The sequence below is a fragment of the Malurus melanocephalus genome, unplaced genomic scaffold (genome assembly GCF_030028575.1).
Source record: "Malurus melanocephalus ecotype Western Australia unplaced genomic scaffold, MMel_1.1 scaffold_261, whole genome shotgun sequence".
NCBI classification, from domain to species: domain Eukaryota; kingdom Metazoa; phylum Chordata; class Aves; order Passeriformes; family Maluridae; genus Malurus; species Malurus melanocephalus.
This window is the reverse complement of record NW_026623493.1, coordinates 555062-582247: the sequence shown is the minus strand read 5'-3', so window position 1 is coordinate 582247 and position 27186 is coordinate 555062. Positions and strand designations below refer to the sequence as shown.

The 27186-nt window shown below is 40.6% G+C and overlaps 1 protein-coding gene and 1 long non-coding RNA gene across 2 annotated transcripts in view; both read right to left on the bottom strand.

Annotated features, from left to right (window-relative positions):
* Positions 1–18445, bottom strand: part of LRMDA (leucine rich melanocyte differentiation associated) — a 448666-nt gene extending 430221 nt beyond the window's left edge. The window contains exons 1-3 of the mRNA XM_057375873.1: positions 18340–18445; positions 7847–7908; positions 4883–4897 (exon numbers count right to left, since the gene is read on the bottom strand). Coding sequence (XP_057231856.1) covers positions 4883–4897; positions 7847–7908; positions 18340–18445 — 183 coding nt within the window. The remainder of the gene's footprint in view (positions 1–4882; positions 4898–7846; positions 7909–18339) is intronic.
* Positions 18446–26843: 8398 nt separating this feature from the next.
* The window catches only part of LOC130579230 (uncharacterized), a 13588-nt gene continuing 13245 nt past the window's right edge, over positions 26844–27186 (bottom strand). Inside the window, exon 3 of the long non-coding RNA XR_008965964.1 lies at positions 26844–26901. This is a non-coding gene — a long non-coding RNA (uncharacterized LOC130579230). The remainder of the gene's footprint in view (positions 26902–27186) is intronic.

Below are 27186 nucleotides of genomic sequence, written 5' to 3'. Positions count from 1 at the left end.
TTTGCTCACTTTCAGTTTTTATCTCAAGGACTGGTAACAGCAAAAGAAACTAACACAACAATAAAACCCCAAACCAAACAGGCTTTCAACATTATTTTAACTCYCCAAACAAGAGAAAAAAAGCAAATCAAAGCACAACTGTTACTGCTCATAGAGGAGCACTAGATCTCAGTGYACCCAGGCTGCTGGCAGTGCTGTGCAGTGCTTTGTCACCACACAGCTTGGCCACTTGAGCTAACACTTTCTAAAAGCCACTCCCAGTCRGCAGTAGACAGCTCCAGGTACAGGGATTGATGTCGAGTTTGGTATAGTGCCTGGTAGAAAAAGGAACTCCTGGAGAGTTCCATAGACAAAAGCCCATTACCTGCTCTGAGTGTTACTGCAATTCCTTAAGTAAATCAACAAAGCCCAATAGGATTAAAGGGAGACCTTGAGGAAGACATTTCGGTCTCCAAGAAATATTTCTAAAACCTAACCTTTGACAAAACAGTTTTGCTCCTAGTGAAAATTCAGCRATTAACAACAGAAGAGTGTATGAACATATTTGTTACTTATAAAAACACCTCCTCACCCCTCATCCCAGCCAGAAGCTCTGAAATGGCCATAATATTGCAATAAACATCTCAATGTGAATCAGTGATGCTATCAACAGGTGAAAGGACATGCTGTGGACAGTTAGGGAGTAAGACCTGCTAGACAGGCATCATGCATACAGACATCACCCRATTCCACATCTTCTGCCCTGAAAATAAAATATAACACATAATCTAATTCTCAGTGTAATTAAAGACAACAAACCTATTATTTACATTTACTAATCCAAATTGTAAGATGTTTGATCAACAGCCTCCAGAACTGTAGTATTTTTTTCCTGCAAGGGTTTCCTAGTGCTTAGCCTGCAGCTGTTAGCATTGGATTTCAAGACACACTATGCTAAACTGTAGTAGGCATGTGAAAGGACTTTCATTCCTCATTAGCCGCGCATAAGAAAGGATTGTAACTTTTAAAAAGAACTAAGCAGCTTTGTAAAAAACTTGAATTTCGCTCTAACAAAAATCATACTTGTTAAAACTTTTTTTTTATTCCCAGCTGAACTATGCTTCAACTCAAAGCAAATAAAGTCATCAGTTGACTCCATTCTATTAGAGGACAGCATTTAGAGAGAGAGAGGGGAAAAAAGGAAATAAAAAAAAGAGTCCAATAGGTCTTTGAACAGTGGTCCCTTGTCTGTCACATCAAGACATGGCTTCTACTTCACACACTATTGACCATGAAAAGCAATCTTGCGACTTTTGAAGCCCCATCACAAAAAAAAAAAAAAAAAGAGTGCGAGAGAAAACTTTTCTTAAAATGTCAAGGATGGGGGCCTGACTGCTCTCATCTCCTATGATTAATGACTTGTGGCCTTATTGTGTAGGGGCTGCTAATTAGCTTCAGACTGATTAAGGCTGCAGAATGCAAAATTCAGCTTGATAAACCTGGACAGCCTCTGCCCCCCACCTCAAACAAGCCTGGTGCAGAAACTCTGGCATCTAGTTTTRTCATAAAAACACTCTCATTGGAACTAATGTAATCCCAAGCGACTCAGGGATTCACCTACTAGCAACTTCAACAGCAGTGTTTTTTCTKTATAATTATTTTTCAGTCCTGTCCGAGCTATCTGCTTCTTATCTAAAAACTTACCTTGCACTTTGAGTAAGCAGACATCATATGCTAACAAACCTTATTCAAGATCATTTAAAATTCAGTTCAAAAGTAAAACAAAAGAGCAGGAGGATACTTTTAATCTTCCATTATCCACTTACTAACAAATGAGAGCAAGTTCATTAAAATGCTTCTAAAAATTTGCACATGGCCTTCTCGGATATTCTTTATAGACGCGTTTAAAAACAGAGCAAAAAAGTAGCAGTTCCTAAATTGTTATTGCCTAACATTCTGACCACCTGCTTTACTGGAATACATGCTGAACCCTTTATTTGGAAATAATCACTTGCCATAGCTATAGAGGTGAAAGTCTAGTACACAGGGAGTTTCAATCCTTTCTGCCATGAGCCCCCTCCTTCTCTCCTCCCAGTCTTGGATTAAATCTGCTTGTTAAATTGATCTTCACATGGAAAAGCATTACATTCCACTAACACAGGAAGGTTGCAAATAGTTATGCCAGATTTTTAACACTAACCTCATCAAACTGATGCACTACAACATAAGGCTGATTAGCTTAATAACTGATTACTCATCCTCTGGGCAATAGCAACCAAAATTAGAAACTTTAGCAGCTCATATAATAAGGTAATATGAGCTTGTTTTTTCAGAYACCTACAGTTCCAAGAGGGAAGAGAAAAACGTAATGTTTCTAGGCTAGTACTAAGAGGGAAAGTTTCTTGGTTTTGGTGGAATGGATTGAAATGCTAATAATTTCCTCTTACTGAATAATACCTAGATAAAAGGACCATGTAAATACCTGTGCACAAAGATAAATTAACCAAATGATCATAGTTGAATTGTTTTTAATTTCAAATATATACAAGTTTGAACTCCCTCAATACACGAGCTGCTTGAATTCAAGAGGCTTCCTGTCATACTCCAGGTTTCCCAGAGCATCCTTCACTTGTGCCACCCATCTTGCATTGCTCTACACCCACAGGGCACCTGTTACACCAGGTACTGCATGCTGTGAAGTGAAAAGACAGTTGTGCCTCAAAAGAGTAAGTTCCAGTATTGCAAAAATACTTCCACATGAGTAACTGTAGCYGGCCTTGCCAACAGGAGAGTTTGTAGGAGTAGTGCTAAATTTATGATGAAAGACAACAGGTGGCCATTGGAAATAGTAACTTAAGGGACCATGATATGACTGCAAGAGGTAATGCAGGGAAAAGGGCAGCATCCACAGCCGCTTTCAGGTCCTCAACAGGAAGCCTAAATTTATGCCTAACTTGAAGCATGCAAGCAATCCCTTTGAAGCCAGTAGTAACCAGATTTTTAAGCACTTGTGTGTCTATGCATTTATTTTTACTGTAATTATACAGAATATACACTGTGTGGGGTRAACACTAACAGACCAACCTCAGCATTCTGAAAGGTAACACACTTCCTCCAGCATCAATATTCCAGCTCAAGAACTGGGATTTAACTTATTGTTTATAAGCATTTTTCTATGCCCTACCCTGTTTCTTTTTTGCCTTGTTTTGCTTTCAGCAAGGCTCTTTGTAGTGTCATAACTCAYGATCTTTCTAGTCAGACTTTGTTTGTAAAACCTCTATTGTTCCAGAACAATGGAGTTGTGACCTGTTTGAAGGCAGGACTGCAATCAGGGCCCTCTCCGTACTTTCTCAGGGTGCACTTTGTGACAGAGTGAATAGACCACACAACCCTATTGATGTCAGCCAGGAGGGGAAAAATAGGCTCCCTCAATAAATCTCAACATAAATCTTCTTGCCCTATCTCACCATCTGTATGAATTCACCTAAAGCACAAAATTAATAAGAAGAATGAGTATTCCCAAGCCTACAAGATTGAAATACTGCTTGCAGCCCAAAATGGATTTGTTTCATACTTAGGACTGTTTGGGGGAATTCACATGCATAGAAAGCAACAGGTGGAAAGATAGCTTGGGCCAAGACAAAGTGAATGAGATTGACCCTAGCATCATGAATATGCTTCAGTCTTCTGTGTCAGCTCCCTGCTATAAATTTACTCAGCGTCAGGTTTGTGGCTTCTGTTGCTTTCTATCACTGTTGACTTTGGTCTTCTAATTTTGCCTCCAATGTTACAGAACAATTATCAACTCAACACCACTATCAACAATGMAACAGCCATAACTTTTTGCCTTATTTGAAAATGCTGCATTCTGTATTTCTGGTTTTGAAGGTCAGGTAAGGGTTGCTTAGAAGAGCTTGAGAATGACCATGGCCCTTTTAAAATATACTTCTAGTCACTCATCAGTGGCATTCGCCCTCACTCAGCTTTACATACTTTTTGTGCACATGTAAAGAACATAAAGTAAGATAGTCAAAAAAATCATTGCAGAAAGGAGAAGTAAARAGAAGGGTTTTCCTTAACTTCAGTGGAAAAAGCCTTCATCTATTGCCTAAGTGTATTCTAGCCAGTTAAAACGCGTGCATTCAATAAAAATTTTCATTACCATTCATGAAAAAAAAAAGAAAAAAAGCCAGAGCAAGCACTAAAACAAGCAAACAAATAGAGCCTCCAATTTAATTGCATAAGTGTTTGTGGGAAAACTGAAAGAACTTCAGAGCAGTGCTACCTTTTTGTCCAGTGTCAATACAGCTTCTAGCACAGCAGGGTTCCAGATTGCGACCAATTCTTTCAGGCAGTGCTGCATTGAGCAAYAGCATAAAGCCAGCTAAAGCCAAGTTATTTCTAAATTTGAATTATTATTTATATTTTTAAGCATTCACTCCATTTTGACAGCAATAAAATCCTTCTATAATGTCTTCCATCTGAGGAGAGCATATCAAAGTGCTTTGCAACAAGTTACTGGTTACAACGTGAAAAAGAAATTAAATTGTTATAATGGAAAGCAAAAGATCCCATCTCAGTCAAGTCCTGCTAGAGGGAGAATACTACTGCAAATTCATCAGGACTAACAGAATGACAAAAAAAAAGTTATAATTCTGCTGAGACAAGACAYATTTACCACATATAGTCTTTTATAGCAAATTCCAGGCAACTTGTTATACTGCTGGTTAGAAAACACTTCAACTTAAACTGATTGTTCAGGTACCATTAGTAAAATTGCACACTTACTGTTACACAAACATCAGATCACCACTTGCAGATCTGTGGCAGCTGACCTGGTCATACCTACTCAATGACTAACTACTCTAAACAAGGAGGGAAAACACCCCTGTGAAGCACTCACCTTGCATGTTCTCAACTGAAAAGAAGGAAAGCAATCAAACAGAGCTCCTTATGTGTGAGATGCACAAAGAGGACCAGCCTACGGGTGAAGTAAGGCAGGGAAATCCACTGCTGTTTCTCCAGGGCTTGGGAAGACAAAAAGGAGTTGTCTATAGAGCAATTTTTGTGAGGAATTCATTCCTTTCTCTGTGTCTAAAATACAAGGAAAAGAAAATGAGGAACCCAAAAAGACCTAAAATATGACATCCCTTCCCTTGCCTTATCCCTTCCCAGATATGCAAATCTATTCACAATCTRTTCATTTAGTAGTACTGAAGTTATTAAGAATGTATAAAAATTTAACTACACATATTTTAAAATCCCACTTCTAGTAAAGCTAGAATAACTATGCTTTGCTCTAGCATAAAGCATTTTACGAGGTACCATAAAGCATCCCTACCATGCACAGACAATGCCTTTGTACCCCAGTATTATACAGAATACTTCRCTAATCCACCTCACTGCTTTTAGTCTGATGATTGGTTCAACAGCTGAAAATCAGCACCAAATCAATTCAGGTGTCCTYGTTAACACCTTCATTCAGGCTGAGCAGTGAATGGAATGGCAACCACACCCCGCTGCCACTGCTCCTATCAGCAGAGGACCTGTGGAAGGCTGTAAGGACAACTGGAGTTCAGGGSATGCTGCAGTAACAGTAACTATAGAAGAGGGTAAGGTAGGGTGGGGCCAGAGGTAACACTGCCCAGGCATCCTCATTTCTACTGAGATCCTGTGTGTGAAGGTAATTGTGGCAATTGAGAAGTGAAAATGCTTATATCTATATTAGAGTTTACGTGTCCCAAGCACAACAACATATCAGGTAGCTAAGAAGTTGGAAATAACCTGAGAGATCAGAATGTTGAGGTGCTGGAGGAGGGTCAAGGCAAAAGAACTTGGTAACAGATCTGAGGAAGTGAAGACCTGTGATGACAAGTAAAAAAAATATATTAAGATTATGTATCTGTTTAACAAATTAAGATACCTGAAAATAGACTGAATACTGTGTAAYAATTCTAATTACTGGACATCTATAAGAGTCTATTAGGGCCAACTAGGGTAGCATCAGAAATAACTATAGGCCCAACAGTGAGACTATCACAATCTACAGACACTCTTGAKACAATAATCATACAATGGCATGGGTTGAAAGTGACCTTTAAGGTCTGCTAGTTCCAAATCATCTACTGTGGGCAGGGACACCTYCCCCSGATCAGGCTGCTCAGAGCCCTATCCARCCTGGTCTTGAACACTTCCAGGGATGGGGCATCCACAACTTCTCTRCTATGTTTTGTTAGACAARTRAGGTGTAAGGGCAGCAAGGTTTTGAGCATACAAACTCTTGTTTGAGGRTATGAAGGATATAAAAATCAGTTACATGGGCAAACCTGACCTTTTTGGATACRATGCATAAAACTTTGGAGAAATAAAGTTCTTATTGCATGATGTAAACCAGTTCTCCCAAGCTAGGTCATAACTGATTGACAAACACCCAGAGCTTCTATTTCCACTTAACAACTAGGAAATTATTTTCAGCAATTTATGGTGTACTACAAAGCTACCAAAACCAAAACCACTCTGTATTTTAGATGCTGCATAAAAAATAGTGCCCTGGGATGTGTGTGGGAAATAACCAGTACTTAAAGTTGGTAATTAAAATTATTAATAACAGCAAAAAAAAGTCCAGTCTCCAAGCAAGTCATCATAATGCTTAATAATTGATTGCAATTTCCTGTAATAAATACTAATGAATTCATTTATAAAGTAATGTAGCTTTATATGTTTATTCACTTTCCTRAGAAATATTTGTGTTGGTGTTATGTCAACAATTTAATACACTAGAATAATTTATTATTATTTATTATTAGTTTCAACATTTCTTAATAAAAAGCAGTTGTTTCACATAAATACCAAAGCAATCTTCAGAGCACATCTGTGTCCCCAGCAAGCACTCAGTCTGGCTTGTGAGCCCTTTTACCATCTGCCATCCTGCAGGGTGAAACTGCACCAGCCAGCTGAATGCCTCAAAGAGCAGAATGAGCAGGCCTGCTGAGAGGACCTTGCCATAACCTGGGAYTTACCAACATCCAGTCTATCTCCAGAGCCAAACATTTCCACTGGGAAGTGATTCAGTCACTCCTCACCMAGAAAATCATCCCTCCATGCTGAGTTAGTAGCTCTGAATAATCTCTCCCACCCCCATACACCTTTCTGAAGTCTGTCCATATACTGCTTCATCTCATAAGACAGCATTCCTCTTCCTCCATTAACTTTGCCAGGGATGCAAATATTTATGACAGCTTTTTCAACTCAGCTGTTTGATTCATCTGTGAAGATGACTGGATCCCACATTAACCTCTTTTGTGCCACATGAGATGTACATCTCCTGCTACACTCACATTCCTGATGTGGAACATTTCTCAGTAAGAGTGGCAGCAATAAGCAGGCTGTGCCCTYTGTGGAGCTCCAGGAATGTGATTGCAGGTGGTTCCTGCAGGGTGAGGAGACACAAATCTGCTGGCTGTGGGCTCAGAGCTAAGGGTGAGGCTCACCTTTTCATTGTGCAMACTGCAAGGGAGATACTGCCCTGTACAGGAAATGCAAAGCTGCAATCCCTGGCTCTAGGATCGAGGTGATTGTGTGACCAGCACCATCCTGCCTAGTACCTGGGATTGAATCAGGACTAGACCAGGTGTTGTCCCTGTAGGCATAGAAGATCACATCTACTATAGCACTAGGAAGGATGGTGGTGAGGCACATGGTAAATAGGCCACATCAAAACTCTCTTTCTAAGCTTGTCACACCTGGATCCCCACTCCTGTCTGCTAGGGTCACCTCAGAAGCCCCAAACTGTACCTGAGTTGCACAGTGGTCTGCATGCCCTTGCCCATGCTACTGTTATGACCAGCTGACATTGTCTTTACAGTACTGTTTTATTTGATTCATCTCCCAGCTGTTCATCTTCCTGATTTATGCCATCAGCACCAAAGCCTGATTAGCAAACGGAACAAAAGGAAGGGGATTTACACTGTCCTTCTAAGTTTTATAAGTGCTGACATGCCTTTTTTATTTCTCTGAACTTGAAATCCTGGGCACACTCACTACCTGCCTGTTTTGTCAGGTATCTCCAGGGYGTTCAACAATAACTACTTGTCCTCTCATTTAAAGGGAATTATGGAGCTGACTCAGAAGATTCAGTACACATRATATAGGTTGTTGTGGGTCAAGGAATAGACCTCACCTCAGCTCAAAGCACAGCAGTCTAATGAGAACTTTCAAGGACACCCCTAGTTGACATGTTCTTGACTCCAAGCAAAAGACAAAGTCCTGGGATGKTAGTAGCCAGGCCTCTTCATCTAAAGAGCAGTGTGACAAGAGCTGGAYATTATCCTAAGTGCCTCCTCTGCTCTTTTAAATGGGCAGGTCTTGATACAACCACCAAGACATGAAGAGTTGCAAAATTTGCCACCTCAAGGTGCCTCAGGGTGGGGGCTACTGCAATGCAGTTGTTGCAAAAAGGAGRAAGCTAACCCCAAGAAGCTCAGACATGGGTTAAGTTTTTATAAATGCAAGGCTGCCATTCTGCTCACACCTTTGCTGGTAATGTGAAGCCCCACAGGCTAAGGTTAAGAGCTGGGCTCCATGGCTGACTCATCTAGCAGACACAGAGCTCCTGTGGACTGTGCTGAAAGAGAAATACAAGGAGTAAAGGGATTAGACTGTATTGCAGGTTGAGAGCCAGGCTTGGTGGAGTGTTAATCTCCAAGAGTATCACTGCCAAAGTCACTTCTTAATGTCGCAGTTCAAGAGACAGCGTCTGTCTTAGGACCCCAGGCTAACCTATTTGATGTCACACTACAAGCAGAGCAGGTGCTGGGTTTGCTATGTATATTTGATGTCTAGTGTTGAAAAGTGAATTGATTGAAATGCTGTCAGGCTGCATTTTGAATGATTGCACTACTAATGTCACCTAGAGGCAACTTGATGGACATTCTGCCATACACAGAATACAGTAGGCTGGAAATCATCATTTGCAAATCATCACCTTTGAAAGTACAACAACCAATTCATCTGAAAAAAAAAAGAACTGGAAACATGTTGAAGAAACATTAACCTGAGGAAGTGMGCAAATCAGGAACACCAAATATTTAGGCTCATGGATTTCTCATTATGGGAGYTTTCAGCCAACTGCACTTCTTTTGGGGTGTTGCATTTCAAAACCTGTGTTTTGTTTGATAATGTAATTCCACCACAGGAAATCTAATCAATTTATCTTCTAAGTTTTTAGTAATATCCATGTGGGATTTTGTTAATTTATGAAATTAATTTTACAAAATCTGTTGCTATATTCAAACATGACAAAATGAGTAGTAGAATACTGGCATATATTTGAAAGGATATGGGGATTTAGCTAACAAATTCACATTTAGATTAATAAKAATTTAGAATTTAAATTCTATAGTTGATCACATAAATCACAGTTTTGACCTGTATTTCCTTGCCCTGATACCAACCTGGATTAGAGTTTATAAACACTCATGTCACAGGATAGAGGTAGGGAAGATTTCCTCATTTTCAGTGTCTACTATTGTCCAAAAAAATAGAATTCTGCAATTAATTTTATATCAATCTGGAGATTAATTTTAGCYATGTGGTAAAACCATTGGCTAATAGGTGCTCTCAGATCCAACATGCCACAAAGAGGAAGAAGCAGGACTAAGGAAACACAAGTATTTCCCCACAGTCATCTGCCATTGTCAGCTTATGTTAGCTAGTCAGCAGTAATGCTGAAGCCTTTCTTCAAGTACTCCTCCATCAGATTTTATGAGAAATTTGGTATGAATTTACTGTGAGTGTATTCTCCTAGAAAACAACAGAAAGTGGGATGCAGGCTAGATGTTCAACTGTTTCATGTAAAAATCCTGTGGGGTTTTTCCTTATACTCTACTGTATTTTTATATATCCCCGAAGATATTGTGCTCTCCTTGAGCATTACAGAATACAGCATCTCATCCAAAAGAACATTTCAAATTCTATATAGATTTGGCACCGCACCAGAGAAACTCTATCCTTTCCACTAACAAATGGGGACAGGAAGCCGTTTTGAATCTGCATAAAGTCACACAGCAAGTTAAAGAGTTCTGTTTCTGCTGAAAACCGAAAGATTCCACATTGAAGCAGTCTGTGCTTTACAGTAGCAAAACCAAGTAGAATCAGGAACAGACTTCTTCTCCAGCCCCTTGAAAACTCACTGCTCATGGTACCATGTGTAGCAGTGAGATGTTCAAGCAGATCCTGCTTTTTGTGAGCAAGGGACATGGAGCAGGGTCATGAAAAGGCCAGACCTTGACTAAAGGCAGGCTGCCTGGGAGCTCTCCTGCTGCACTGCACACATGAATTCTAAATGGGGCCACTCATCAGGGAGCAGAAAAAACAGGGCTTCTCTGAGGAGAGAAGYTGCTGGAAAATGAGCATAACTTGAGTGAAGCCCCACACTGCATGAACAGGACCAGGCTGGTGGCTGTAATGGGGTCCACTGATGGTCCCAGGCTTGGTGAGATACAGAGTCAATGGCAGCATCCTCCCAGGAAGCACAATCAAGAGAGGAGGCTGAAAACRGGTTTGTGATGCAGCTCTAAGGTACACCCAGGATACAGGACAGGAGATAGAGTTACCTTGCAGGGCAGGTGTGGAGTCCACCCCAGAAAGGCAGTCAGCAAGCCAGAGCAATGGATGCTTGGCACTGGAACACAGCTCACTGCCCAAGGCTGAGTCAGCCTGGACCTGGAGGCAGGGGCTGTGGGATGGGGTCTCTGATGAGCCTCACCAGAGCTCTTAAGGCCAGTTAGGGCCTCRTACAACCCAACCTATACTTTGGAAGGAGATGGGAGTCTAAAGMCCTGTTTAAGCAAGAAATGTTGCTGCTTCACCTTTTAATAAAAATATATACTCACTCTTATGCTGAAAGGCTGGCATCTGACCAACAAAAGATCAGGTGTTTTTTCAGCACCTGATATAACCTTCCCTCGTAGGCATGTGTTGGGCCAAAAAAAGTTCTGCTCATAGTGTGATGGGTGGTTGCTCCTCTTACTTTGCCCTTACTTTCAGTGTAGACTGAAAAAAAGCAGCTTAATGAAGAAAAGCTTAAATATATAAATACTTAAATAAGAAATAGACTAAAAAAAAAAGTACACAGGTTTAATTCTTTTTATTCCTTTCTCTAAATTGAACCTTAAACCATTAACTCCTATTAAAAAATGGGTAAAAGTCTTAAATGAGCAAATGCTAGGCTCCTTAGACTGTGTGTCATTTTAAACATAAATAGAATTAATGTCTTCTAAGGGAATCTTTCAATATTTAGAAACTAGTTGGCTGCCTGATTATTGAAAATGTGTATGCACATTCTTATCTTTCACTGATCTGCTCTTTCAACATCRGGAATGGTAACACTCTGGGAATTGTTTACCCAAGATCAGTGTGGTTCAAGTGTTACTTAGGATCTCAGTTAGCCTTTCTTGGGTTTTAAATGTTTAGTCCTTGGRGAGAAGTGAAAATGACAGCAGGAAGAACCCGGGGTACTAAGTCCTGCTGGAGCTGGCACTTGATGACAGCAGGGAATGAACACACCAGGCACTATATTTTATGATAGAGCAAACAGGGAAGTTTGTATTAGATTGTATCAACTTCTGCTGTGTCTTGAGCACATCTGAAAGAAAAGAAACAAACTGCTGAAAGTTACAGGGTACAAATGCAAAAAGAGTGCAAGGAGAACGGGAAGCTGGGAATATGCGTAAAATGGAAATAAACAGTAGGGGGGAAAAAAAAAGACTTGTCACCTCACACATGACAACTATTCTAAGTGATGGCTTTGCAGCTCAGATGGGGAAGAGCTTGTTCCTTTCTCCCTCGCCCCCAGGCCCACCAGAGGGAGACACTTCATCCCGGGGGGAATGGCTTTGGCAGCTGATGATCTGAGCCTCATGTCAGAAAGATGAATAGAGTCATTTTCTCTGAAGTAAAGCAGGCAACACGCAATGAAGGGYAGGGGATGTGGAGGTAGTGAGTAAATCCATCTTTGGTTGGCCTAGAATATTAGAACAGCGTCTGCCACACAAGGAAGTGATGTCCCATAAGAAATGCTAAGAGCCATGGATTTGTGTTTGCAGAAAGCTGACATTAGGTCATTTCAGAGCTGTCAGCCCTCTATGGGCAAACCCATTGATCCATGGGTACAAGCAGCCCTGCTCTGAGCACTTATGCAGAGTTTGGACACACAGACACTGGCCATCATCTTGCTGACCTTGCTGCAGGTAACCTGTTTCCAAGCCTATAGAGATGTTCTGTGAAGTCAGGGTCCTGTCCCCTCGGCAGTGTTACTGAGCACAAGGAGAGGGCCTTTATTTCCTGCTGCCATCACTTGCCATYGATCAAAGCTACAGCAGGGTGATAACCCACTGCAGAACAGAAAGGCTGTAATACACTCTTCCGGGAAGACAAATGCTTTCTGAGGCTTACCTATAGCTATAACATAGCCTTCCATCCATCCATCTGTCCTGGCACATAGAAACAAGTTGGCTTAGTAAGGATTCAACAGCAACAGACAGTTTACTCTCCCTTCCAGATGTGCTGCTGYCTTCCTCAGCAGCTCCAAGTCCTTTTCCCAAACTGCAGCCATTTCTGGGAAATGTACCAGGAACAGCARTGCCTGCCTTTCCTGTGTTACCTTCACAATATAATTGTAAATCTGCAACCCTCTGAGCAGGCCACAAATTCCACAGGCCAAACTGTAAACACTGCAGGAATTGGAGGTCCTTGACATTTCACGGAAAGCAAAGCTGTGAGACTGAGGAAAACAAGCTAAAGGCTAAGTTAAGATACGTCTACCAGCTCCTAAGAAGGATCAGTTCAAATAAGGARCTGCAGTCACAATTTCCTGCTTGATTGTCACTTTCTTCCAGTGAAGAAATAGTCTGCAACTGGCCCTTGTCAGGAACAAATTACTTTCCCTTCACTGCCAAGTCAGCTCCACATGCCCTGCACAGAAGAGAAGCAGCACTGCAAAAAGCCAGTTTTCCCCAGAGGTTATGAACTACACAGTCTGGTAATCTGTACAGATCATTTTAAAGGGGTAACTTACCCTGCATTTACTGACAGCAGTATAGAGGAATAAACAGAGTTTTGTTTTAAATTAATTGAAAAAAAATCTGCCATGCAAAATTTTGCATAGGAATTCTCGTAAATGAAAAATTTTAATCCCCTGAGAGTGAGCTTTAGGGGGGCTAAGACCAAATCTAAATCCAACCATAAAAGAAATGTGGTGAAAGCATATTGGTATTTTAGCTTATGTTCTCTGATAGAGCCAAATTWAAAAAAAWAATCAAAATTAATTATGAAGTGTTTTGAGACATACTACTTTCAGACTTCYAGTTTATTTTCTTTTAGTGTGGGCAAGATACAATGAATATTCTRYTTAGGCCTTCCTTAATTCATTCTTTAAAAACATGCTATGTATGYGAGAAAAAGGGAAAATCATCAACAATGAGTGTCCCGAGTGCAGGGTACTCACACTGGAGGGCTTTTCAGAGCTTATGCTATGACACAGTCTAAGAGTACTTATTCAGCACTTAAAATCAATGGTAACTTCACTGGGTAAGGTATGTCTGCCAATGTTCAGGATCCTGAAGAAACTGTTTTAAAATAGACTCACTAAAGTGATGATGTCAGCTTTAAATTCATTCCTTTATCAAAAAGATACGTAGATGCAAGTGTAAATTTCCTAGTTTCTCAGTTAGGAGGTGTACTTTGGTGCTTTGCTTTCCTTTGCTCAGCCTACATGAACTTTTATAACTTTACTGTATCTGTCATACTTCAGTAAATCCAGATTTGGACAACTCTTGACTGCTTACTCAAGTTTCTGGACTTGTTCTCTCCTAGGCAGAGAGTAACTCAATCCGTGCATCCTGTTGATTCTTTCAATGTCTAAAATTAGCACTGTGCACGCACGCTTCCTCTACCTGGGAGCATGCTCCCCGACAGAACCAGGGGCAGGCACTCAGGCACAAAGGCCCAACTGTTGTCCTTCTGACAGGAGAAACCAGAGATTTTTACCTTTAGCTTTCCATGCAAGGAAGAGGTTCCATCCCACTCTCACATTCAGCACATGTAACAAGTACCACAGTGTCTAAGCTCAAGCTGTGGCACCCATCCCAACACATGATTAGCATTACCCCTGGCTCTGACAAGTCCAAGCATGGTAAAGCTACGTGGCRGTCACAGGACTGCGCACTTGGAAAGGTTAAAGAGAATCCCCCAGCCTCTCATTCCTCTCCTCCTCCACTCTTCCGTTCTCGCAAGGATCTCTTGGGACACCCTCGCTAGAAAAACATTTGTCAGAAAGCGGAAGGCAGCCCAATGGGAAACATCAGTGAACCTGCATTTACTTTATTTAGAAATGACACCCCATCCCTGTCCCCTGGGGCAAAACTTCTTTTCTAGACATGACCTCAGAGATGTGCTACATGCACCCTGCACAATTTATCACCATGCTGCCTATAATTAGGTTTGTTAACATACAGCCTAGTGCAGTCTTGTTGACTGGGAACTTAATCAAGTTACTATTGAGTTCTTGTATGCATTGCTTCGGGTGACTGTTTTACTTGTAGAATTATAGCTGTGACCAACGTGAGGAAATTAGCTCTGGACACAAGTTTTTTACTTTTTTTTCCCCCTACATGTGAAAATATTTAGCAAACAGTGACAATGATGGAAAACAGTAGGAAACAAAATGTTCTACATTAGTATAAAACATGAAAAATGCAGCAAGGACCCTCAGTGGTACAACATGTGTTATGCTGGCTGGCAGTCCATTAGGCTTGATAGACATTTCACTTACCTAAGTCAAATATAACAGTCTAGTATTCATTAATATAAGAAGGGGGTTGTGGAATCAAGCCTACCATCTGGTTAGAACGACAGAATAATCTACAACTCATGATTAGGTCTAAGGAGTGGAATTTCACTTTAATCTTTTTCATTGCTCGAAATTTCCATCTGCGCAGTACGGCACATCATTTTTCTTCAAGACAAATGTGCTGTTTTTCATGTTCCAAAATTAGATCAGAAGAAAACGATTAATCATGTCATGGCCTGGGAAAGGAAACAAAGCCCTGATATTTCTCTCTCTCTCTCTCTCTCCCCCTCTCTTTCCCTCCCCCCCACCCCCGCCCCTCCCAGCTCTGGCTCTTTGCAAGGTCCTTTCTTTCCCTGCCTCAATTTTCAACACAACTTTCAGAGATTCACATTGCGGTGGGCTAGGAACACTCAGGAAACAGCAATCTGAAATAAAGATGCAGCTCTGATTTGCATGGCCGTTTTTATTTTCCTCTTGCCTCTCCCCCACCCCCAGTTTGCCACTTCATCTTTTCCTCCTTCTCTCTCTCTCTTTCTCTCTCCACCCCCTACCATGTGCCCCCTGGCACAGGACGACAGATGGTGACCTGTTTGCATGTGACACCGTAACTGAATCTAAACTCAAGGAAACAAGTCACCGGGCTGCAAATTAGTGAGACCACACAACTGTCAGGTGGCAGTCCCCTTTGACAGTTGTAGGCCATTATAGGAACATTGATGTTTTCGCAGTGTGACAAAAAGGAATCCTTTTTGCAGCAGACCTGTCTGTCAGCTGGCTCTCAAGTCATAACAAATCCCTGGCACTCAGCTGAGGCTGAACATTCGCAGCGTCAGGAGGATGATAAATGACCTGCAGGGCTTTGAAGTGCCTTGGCAGTTCAGATGGGTCCGCAGTGCTGACAGAGAAATATACACAACAGCGTAACCAATAATGAGAACATTAAACATTCCTGCTTTGTGACAGGCTGACAGAAAAACCCAGCCTCACATCAATCATCTGTGGAGATATAACCTTGACAATTAGCCCCCTCTCTGATACTCAGAGTAACCTTTTTTTTTTCCCCCTTCCCCACCTCCTTTTTTTTTTTCTTTTGCTTGGCTTATCTTCCCTGATCTTTTTTTCTGGTATGGCAGAGAGGGGAAAAAACAGTAGAAAAAATAATCTGACATCAAAAACGATCTTTTCCTTTTCCTCTATGCAAAAATAAAATATGCCAGGACAAAGTTTATTTGATGGACTTCCACCTATTTCCCTTTAGGAGAAAGGAATATATTTTTTGCCCTATCTACCAAAGCATCTGTCACTACAAATACTCCTAGCAGAATTTTGTTTACATATTATGCTTGTTTTGTTCCTTAGGTTTTTTTCCTTTCCCCAACTCTTACATTCATATCAGTACATTCTGTTGTCAAGCATCATTTCCACTTGTAAGAGTGAGATGATTAAGCGCACGATTGTCCCCTTGTTACTGTATTCCAGGATCATTCAATAAAACAGATAGAATCTCARCTTCTTCCCATAACCTTGTGTTTCYTTTYTTTTTTCTTTTTCTGTTTGTGCTTGTACTGGTTTGCCATTTTTTAAAACCCTTCACAGAGCAAAAATAATCTTCAAAGGACAAATGAAAGGTGCAGCTAATCTTCCTGAAAACTAAACACTTTTAACACCCCCCTGGAATTATTCTCATTGAAGGGCAGGGATGCATCCTGATCTTGAGGACACTCTCTCCACTCGCAGGGAATTTCTCTTGCTCTTCCGTGTGTGATCAGCAGAAATTCCTCCTGATAYACATGACTGACTTCTCTTCTGACAGCAGAGGCATTCAAGCAGGGGGGTCAATGGGAGTGGTCTGTGCTCTGTGAGAGGCAAATTAGGCTTCTGGGCACTTTCTGCACTCCATCCTCGTGGGCTGGAGTCTCCTAAGTCTCAACCCCACAWAGAAGTTTCAAAGGAGCCTAGGCACCCTTGTGAAACAGCCTCAGTCATAAATGACATTCAAAATGGCATTTGTTGCAGAGATTTTCATCTAGAGGAAAATCAATAATGTGAAAMCCCCAAAACTTTCTGTTACCAAATGTGCAGCAAATCCTCTAAGGTGYGTGTGTTCAGGTCTCTGTCTCCCTGTTCCCAAAGGAATTTCTGCCTCACTTATGCACTGACAAGCATGCACTCTTGCACTCATCAAGTACAGCACAGCTCAAATACTTTGATGTGAAGTTTGGGTAGTGAAACAGATTTACACAYAACCAAGCACTTGTAAATTAAAGAAAGCTGTGTTTCTAGCCCTGAATTAAAGTTTGTCCCCARGGTCCATTTTCCTACACATACCTTAAGATCCCTGTGCAATGCTGGTGTAATGGAAATAAGATGAAAAGAAGAACAAGACACAAGGCCCTCAACCTTCAATACAGCTCCAGAAGAGGTAGCAATAAACCCAGATGATGCTTCAGAAATGATATATTCCAGAGTCTGTCATTGAGTCCTGTTGCTGTCAAAGTATGTCCCCTGCACATGACCACAGCTGCTGACTTCTCTATTAAAGGAGGTCAGCACAGAGGAGAAAAGAAAGGTATTAGAAAGATGATCAGCACTAAGCGGCAAGACCAGTTCAGCAATTGTCTGACCTCRTTTGTACTCTGATCATACTATTCTGATAAGAAGACAAACCATGCAGTGCCTTTTTCATAATACAGCAATGGAAGATTAGCCTCTGCAGAACTGTGAGGAGCCATTTCACTCCCAGGCAAGTACTTTTAAGACACTGGGCTGACAACAATGGAAACAAAAAACTCTTTGACCTCATTATAAGTGTTTAGTGGCTACTGACTGACTGTCACAGCACACTGGAAACACACTGTGCACACATTGCGCACTCGACGTGAAGGATCTAGAGTCAGACATTGTAGTAGCTATGTCCTGCTCAGGCTCTGCAAAGCCCAGATGTAGTAGCACTTGCTCACTGAGGGCTGAGGCTGCAGCAGAGGACTACGAATATCCTCTCTTTCTTCTCAGATAGGWGTCTGGTGACACAGAGACATCATTCAATCTTTGGCTTCTCTACTGAGAGAATGAATTTCCCAAAGACTGATTCCTTAACTCATTAAAAATACTRAACTGTTTGTTTTGAGCCTGTCTTACAGCCAGATGACCTTTTCTTACAAAGATAGCTGGTAGAAAGAGTGCTCTCAGCCTCCRTACTCTATCTGTGGGATCTCTCATGTGCTTGATTTCAGTCTTRTTTCACATACCTTCAAAGAAATGGCCACACCCCACTTTTTAAATTGCAGCATACATGAGTTCTAGGCCAGTCAGACAGGCTGGAAAATGCTATCCCCTCTGCAGATAGCAACACACTGGGGGAGCAACACTCCTACAACTATCCTACAACATCAGTAGCTATGTTTGGGTAGTAACTGCTGATGACGAAATCTATAGAGGACGTTTGTAAGATACATGTGCAGAGTAAATGAACACTTKTCTCTCAGCAGCTTTCTCCCCTTCTTCCTGCTTACCCCCAGAAGAGGACAGACTGCTTTCCATACTTTCCAGTGAGGAGATGGATGAAAAGTTCGCCCTTGACCACCAGGCAAACAGCTTCAGGCTTTTTGCAACTAACATGACAGCGTTTACCTCATAGAAGAACATGGCTGCAGCAGTGGATGGGTGCATTCAGATCCCACCCTAACAGGCCCCACAGCAGAAAGGGGTGAAAGGCTTGAACCATTTGCTGAGAAGATGGCAGAGGCAGGGTGTAACCACCCACTGCTTTTGTCYTGACCATGTTGGAGGGCTGAGCAAGCATCCGGCATGCCCAAAGACTGGTGAGGCCAACACTGGACTGAAGCATAAAGGACTAGTCATCGCAAAGGCTAAGGAAAGGAACAGCCTGGAGAAGCTATTTGCCTCCTCCACCATTCAGGCAGCCATCATTTGTGTTGTCTGTTTGATGAAATTTTTAAGAACCAAATTTTGCCGAAATTATCAAATCTCCTAATCAAATCTCTTGGGCCATAATTCTTACTCTGACATTTTATTTGGCTCACAGCCTCGAGCTAATCACCACTCCCTGCCTCAGTTTCCTCACAAACAGGAATGGATGCATTCAAATTACATTCACCTGAAAGGCATGCTGTAAAATTTAATTAAGCCCTGAAAAGCACTCTGCAATTGTGAGATGAAAAGGTGCCATTAAAGGCTTCTAGTATTATATTTCACTAAGACTCTCAGAAATATTTTGGATGGAGTTAAAGAGAGAAAATAAAAGGGAAATAAATCATAAACATTGCTGAATAAATGCTGCCCACCCCTTCTTATCTRCAACTCACAAGGCATATAGATTACATCTAAATAATTCTTTGTACGAAAAACTGTCCATACATTTGCACGCAAGATGTAAGGACAATGCTGGGTTTATTTGAAAGGGAATATACATGTTTCCTTGCACACCCTCAGTGAAGTTAAAAGGGTTAATAAAATATAAGTTGAGATCAAAAGAAATCTGAGGTGACATTTTGGCCTTGAGGCCTTCTCTTGGCTGTGGGAAAACAGAATGAAGCTGCTCTGCAACCTACAAGCTGAAGTACAATTAGCGGTGTTTTCAAACTGCATGGATTTTTTCTAGYTTAAATCTGTAGAGATATAAGCACATACAATGAAAGCACTGTGAATGTAGTTTTACTGGTAGAGAATTACTAACAGTGTTAGAGACAATTTGAGAAAACTCAAAGCTATGTAATTAGAAGATTATACCCAGCCAGATCAGAACCAGATAGAACATTAAAATCATAATTATTAAATGCACTCAAAAGGGAAGGGCTTGGTGCGTATGTGTGCAGCTGCAGTGTCATGCACACATCCCGAGGACAACTGGAGACAGTTGGCCTTTCATCTTTTGACTCAAGACCTTCCCAAGACCTCTGAATTACAGCACAGAGAACCACACACTCTATCAAACGTTGTTATTTACATAACACATGGCAGGGAGTCATTATGGAATAAATCAATACTTTGTGATATTTGTTACAAGCCACATGGCAGCCGAGCATTTCTAAGGCCTTCCCCAAGTTCTGGCTTGAAGGGAGCTTATTACAGCTCTATTAAAATTGCCTAATAAGTGAGGTTACCAGAGAACTGCACTGATCCTTTTCTTTTTTCCCCACTGGAGTGCAGCCTAGTGAGGGCAGGGCTTTCATTTACAGTCAAGCTCCTGATCTGACCCCCTTCAATGCAGACTCTCTTCTGTATAAAAGACCAGCTGATCTCCTCTGCCCACTGCCCCCTCACAATAACAMTGATTCCTGTGCATAGCTGTGGTTTCAGATGTGGACATCTGTACTGGATTTAGTGATATAACTCAAAAAAAAGCCCCACATAAATGTTCACTGCTGAAACTCTGCCTGTGCAGACCCCTGCTTGCAGACAGCAGTGAGGCTGCACAATGGGACAGCAATGCCCTCTTCCTAGAGGTCTCTTGGCTAGGAGGGTTTATGAGGAAGGGGAACTTCCAGAGGACAATGAAAAAGTGGGTACCTACCCCTCTTAATTCAGTATATGAGGAGCCTGGACCTAGCTCACACATGCAGGCTAGATTCCTGACGTTTGAATATGGAAATCCTGCATATCCCTCATGAAAAGCTTTGGGCGTTATGACAAGCTCTTGTAAAAACAGCATCATTTCTGGTTTAAATACTATCTGACCATCACTTTTCTGTGGTCTTGTTAACTAGGTTTTGCTCTAAAAAAACACAATCAGGAAACCCAACTAACCTCTCCAGTTTCATTCTGCCAAAGCCTATTCATTAAAATCTCCAGTGTGGTGAAGACTATGYTTTTTAACACTAACAATGCTTAAAATATAATGCTATCAGTTACAAACATGGGAACAGCACAACAGACAATAAACTGCAAATTCACTGGGACAAAGCCCACACTTTCTCTTTGCTTTTGTGCAGCACCTAGCACCTGCTTCACAATTAGGCTAAATAAAGTATCTAAAATATAAAGTAATATATAAATRTAACTGAAAAATACAATCCACCATAGTGAAGATTTAGCTATTAAATAACACTATAAAAAATCACTAAATAAAAAAATTCCTCTTCAAATGTAAGAGATGACTTGTGTAAAAAGAAACATAGTGAACAAAGTATACCATGTTCTTTCTCCTTAATTAAAAATATAGGAAACCACCAAAGGTAAAGAAGGCAAAGAAGAGCAAGCAATTCAAAGAAATGTGCCAGCCCAGTAAAGAATCTACACYGAAATCAAGCAGGCACAGGAAAAAATAATCTCCAACATCTATGAGGTTGCATGAAGCACGAACAAAGAGGTTGCATAAGGAACTTGTTAAACTCTTACTAAACTGCCATATAGCTAAATTAAAAAAAAAAAAAAAAAACAAACCCAAAACTATATATGATAGACGTTAGTAAATGATTTAATGGAAAGTAACCTGAAATATTCAACTACATTTGTTTAGATGCTAGCATAAAACTGGATCTAAAAAAATTAAAAATTCAGCCTTTTCTTTATTCTACTGCTCAGAGTTCATACATTAGTCATCTGCTGCCGCAGCTACATCAACATATCTCTCTTTTTTTTTGGTCTCACAGCTTTCTTACTCCATTTTCTTTGAAATGGCCATCTCATGTATTTTTTCTCTTTTCATGYTTTTATTTTTCAGCTCCTTAGTTACCACTTATAAATCAAATTCAAATATCATTTTAGAGCACTACAAAGGACTGCCCTTGAACCTCTTCCTTACCACCACTTTCACTATTCCTGATCCTTAAAAGAACTATGAGATTTGCTTGGACTATGAGTCTTCTTTCCCTATTGTATTCTATCCCTTCTTTTTCACCTACGACATGAAGTGTGTTTGTGACTGCTTTAAAATTCACTTTTGCTAGATGCTTCCTGTAGAAAACTCACATGAACTATTGCAGAACCATGGCCCTATTTATCCCATTTCACACCTYAGAGATGTCTATAGACTAAATCTTTCAGAGCAAAGAAAACATTAATTGATGTCAGCAATTTCTGTTGAGTGGTCTTATGCACATCCACTGTGTCATATACACTAACCATGCACAAATGATTTGAGAGAACCGCCCCTTGGGAAATTTGCAGAGACTATTTTAAACTCAAGTGATATTCAATAATATTTAAAAACCACTAATCAGGTGATATAAAAAGTTGATACAGCAATTAAATTTGCAGAATATGCTAAATTAGGAAGTGTTGCAAACATARGCAAAGACAGAGAAATAACACAGAGGACCTGAAAAAACTTAGAAATAAAAGCAGGAAATAACAAAATTAAATTCATCAGGGAACCATGCAAAGGTACCATACATCTGGGGGAAACATTTCAAAATTAAATACCAAAAGTAATCCGATCTYGTGGTTCAAGGTGTAAACTGATTGCCACAGCTGAAATAATCCTCTCAACCTTCCTGCTCAGCAACATATAACTGGCAAGGTACATTACGAAGGGTTTTGAAAGATCAGGCACAAGTTATTTTTGGAGGCAGGATTCCTGTCTCTTACAGAAAATCCTCTGCAACATCTATATTCAGAGAAATAGCCAGGCTCATTGAAAACACTCCCACTCTTGGGCAAGCAAAATGCTTGCTTACTCCTTGTTTCATGCCCAACACTGCCCTCCACACCCTCGCTTGTATCCTTACTGACARTTCAGTACAGACCCATGACACAGTGACAGTGACACTAACAGCACAAGTTGAAAAGAACAGGCAAAGGGGATGCCAGGTTAGTTAGAGGGTGAATTATCTGGGTTTTCAGTATTCCCAGCCTCTGAGAAACTGCCTCAGCTACTTTTCACTCTCAGCGGCCACAGGGACTGCTACACCAGACAAGCAGTAATGTTGTCAGAAACACAGAACCAGATACTCAGTTGATGTCAGTCAGGGCTTTTCTGCTGACTTCAAAGAGAATAGCAAATTTAATGTGAGTTTGCAGTGAAATAGGATATTGAAATTCTTCAGTGATGCTTAGTTTTCCATCCTYGAGCTCACCACAATCAGGAACAAGAGAAGTGAGAGGCTTTGTAAGCACTGATAAAACCACAGCAAATATATCACCAAGCTTTGGCCCTTGAATGCCATTAACTCATAGAGAAGCTGGAAGGAGTTGAATGGAAATCAATAACAATGAAGGATCTCAAACAGATGGACTTTGAAGAAAGTCACTATCATCTTTTGTTACAGATAAAAGACAAGAAATGTCATTAAAATAAATAAATTCATTATAGCCCTATAGCAAATCAGTTGCTCTCTGTCTCTGCTTTGGAGCAGAGCTTCTGCTTAGGATTTAACTTTCTACTACAACTCTAAATAAACAGCACATATATCCTCACACATTCCCTGCCYTGTTCTTCCTAGATAAACAATCTGCACAGGAATGAAATTAGAGACTGAGATGAGTCACTGGTTTCACCACTCATTCAGGTCTGTTCATTGTCTAACCCCCCCATGCATTCAGTTGATTTCATTTATTATGAAATTCCAGGGGTGTGAATGGCTGGACAATAGCTTAAGGAGTCTGTGCAGCTGGATCACTTCTTGTCACTGAAGTGTAGTATGGTTCCACATGGGCCAAGAACAGGATTTCATAGAAACCAAATTGAGAATGAATATCCTTCCATCAAGATTTGCTGTAGCATAAAGAACAAATCATACACTTTCACAAGAATTTTTGAGTCAAGTTTACAGTTTGTGTCAAGCTGACAGCCTTTGCTTCTGTCTGATGAGTGTGAAGCCAGTCTCCTGCAGTGYAGCTATCCTTAAAAAAATTGTACTGAAACAAATAAAATGTCCAGCTCCTGATCTYATGGAAATTACTTTTCTGAGGGAATTTATGCTAGCAAATGGAAGGAAGAAACAAGAAGACAAAATAAATTTTCTGAATAATCTCATTATAACGTGGTCAGTTATCAGCTTGTTACACTGATGGAGTTTGGAAGCTCCAAGGAAAATATGTCAATGTGACTAAAAACATTTAACGGAAATACTGTTAACATGCAGATACCAGGGAGGTTAGGATGATCTCTGGTTAAGCACAATACTTGGACCTTACATGATCTGTGGCCTGTTCCTCATTGTGCAACACACTTCCTGTACAAACCTAAACAARTAGCTTTAGAGGTATCCTAATTCCAGATCTGTAAAATTAGTACTTTCTCTATCACTTCTATTCATGTTTCAAGCTACACACATCTGCAGTGTATCTCACAATAGGGAACAGATTTGGAAAAGAGGAGAGAAGGTATATCCAAAGTAATACTATTACAGGCAACTGGTACCATCATATTTCATCAGGCATGTGTGTCTAGAAAATCTTCACCAGCCAGAAGAGGGAGGTCTGTGGTTTGAGATTTCCAGACCAACAATTCATATGAATCACTTTGGGTGGGCTTACCTTGCAGTTAATCATCAAAACCCATGCCAAGATTATGGGCAGCACCATTATGCACAGTCAGATATCTTTGGCTCTCTGTGGCATGTAGGTTTTCCAGCTGTCATGAGCCCCTGCCCTCCACAAGCTCTTTATAATGTATAAGAAGACTGGGCATGAAGATGGAAATGCAGTCGTGATATAATGGAGTGTGGTGCCTGATACTATCAGGGTTTTTAATATTAGTCTCGTTGCTGCAGGGTKTGAGCACTTCCAGCTGAAGTTGGGTGCTGCCATCATGCAACTGTCTGATAGAGAGACCTGCAGGCAAAGTTGTGGTTATAAAACTTGAGATGAGCAGATCTTCTATCTGTATAATGAGCTAATTAAAAATTAATTTAAACATAGTCTGTATAAAGTGCTGAAGCATATGATGTGSGGTATAATCCTATGCTGGATTTGACAACTCACAGCTGCTACTGCATATTCAGTGTTTTTGAACAAAATKATATGTTCCTTCTGCCAGACTCCAATGAGAATTTTCCCTCATCAAGGACTCAAAAGTCTGACTCCAGGATGTAGATTGAATGGTTAGTCTGTGTGATGATGTGCAGAGATGAGGGCTCAGATCTAGAGGCCATTTGACTGTGTTTGCACACATGCTGTTCCTTAGACTAAGCAGYGTTCTAGAAAGCAAGCATGGATACATCCGCTGTGCTTCCCACCATTCTTTGTTCCAGACTTTCTCATGCTGCACCAGCTTGTGTGTCTCAGCACTTTCAGTGTTGATGTATCCATAAACAGGATGAAAATATCTGTATTGGCAATAAGCACAAAAGGTTTTTTGCCTGCAAGGCATATAGGCCCCTGGGAACTATGTGGAAAGCTGAAAGGCAAGCTCAGATTGCATTTTTCTGCCAATGAGTCTCAGCTGGGATACAGATATATACAAGGCGTCAGGAGCTGGGGAAGCAGAAATCAGAGAGGTAGGAATGCACTCAGGAAGCCATGAAAGAGGAAGAGCTCGTACAATTCTTGCTCTCTTCTTGRACAGGGATCTACCACAAACTGTAACCGAGCCCTGCCCTAGGTGAGGTGCTAAACACTGCACTGCAGAAACTTTGGGACTCCTGGATACTCCAATCTCTGCTCCTTGCAGCCAGGCCAAGCCTGGATACAACCAGCTGGAGGAAGAGATGCTCTCTTGCTTGCTTAACAATGATATTGAAATAGCCTAGAATAAGCAAATACTGCAATGGACTTACAAGGAAATCTTTCAGTTTGAATGAGAACAACTGGATGGCTGCCTTGGCTTGAAGACTGAAAACCATATAAACATKAGTCCAGCTTTATGAAGCAAGATAGGAATAAAAGGATTGCATCTGAATACGATTTCTTAATGTGATAATTCTTAAATCTGAAAACCACCACCACCACTGACAGTTCACTAAATGTTGGTATAACAGTTCACTAAACATTGGTATGTTGGTAGTTTGCTTACTGTATTATTAAAAAAAACATTTTCCTTCTTGTCTAAAAAGCATGCTAATTAATCATAATGAGATATAGCCTAGAAACACAATTAGGTAAGAATTATGCATGGCCACACTTTTGTGGTGTTTCCAGGTACAGAATCACTATGACTCTTGATAGGAATAACCTCAAACATTTTGAGCAAAACAGAACAGCAATTACGAGATAACTCTCTACTTACTAGAAAGAAAATCTTGCATGTTCAGGAAGCCTTCTTAAACAGCAAGACCACTTTTAGTCTTTACTCACCACCTCTATCCTGCTGGTGTCCCCAAAACAGGAAAGGCACAGAGGTGACAGACTCTCTATGTGTTGCAGTGGAGAAGCCCAGGGACGGCCATCCTCTTGGTTTAAGAAAGAGAACCATGAATAACAGGTAAACTTAAGTGAGTGAGACACAGAGCATTTAATTTGAGAAAGAGCCTTCCATTATTCTCTTACAAACTCAGCAGTAAAAAAWCAGCATAGAATAAACCCATTAATTAGCTGATTCTAGCCAGCTACTGTGTATTGCTTATTGAATTCTCAGGAGAGCTCACAAATTCTTGGTTACTTCCCATAAAAGGGTGCATCTGTATCTTTCAGCAGTAGTATTTGCCACCAAGCCACTTTTGTTTTGTGCTAATTACAATCATTTTTCAAAAAATTTCAAACCAATATCAAAACAGGCTTTTATTTTTCCAGCATASTAATGTACATATCCAATATGCAGCCCATAATCAATTGCAAAAAGSCTTCTGTCCTAAAAGGGCACTCCACAGAAGAGCCAGAGTTCACCACCACAAGAGATAGGTTCTCTTATAGGCTCTTTAAGACTTCTTTATGAAGAAAGAACAGATTTTAAAAAGAGCTAAGAACACTAAAAGCCTTGGCATCTTTTGTTCTATGCCCACAGTGCATTTTTGSTTGCTCTGTCATAAAATGGAATGACACTTATATGATGTTAGAGAGATGACCATAATACAAGAGCATGTACAGAGCACCGTACATAAGAGAATGGATAAAACACTCCTTCCCAGCCCTTCCTCACAGACATATACCAAAGATTAACAATGAGCCAAACATTTACCAAATGAGATCTGATTGATGTCTTCCTTGTTGGAGCTGGTCAAATYTTTAAGGATTGCCTTTTACAAAAAGAAGAGAAGCAATATTTTAACTGTTGAGCATAGAAATRTAGGCTAGAAAGCAAAAGCTCCATCATAAGAAGTAAGACTCTCATGTCCTGTATCTCACACTTCTGAACTCTTTTACACATTTCCCTTATTGCATATATTGACTGGTGCTTTGTACAGCCCATTCTTTAGTCATTTATCCATGAAAGTAAAATTTAGATGACAAAACACATACCATGCCTATTCCCTCCAGCCAATTTTATACGCAGACATTTTAGTAAAAAAAAAAAAAAAAAA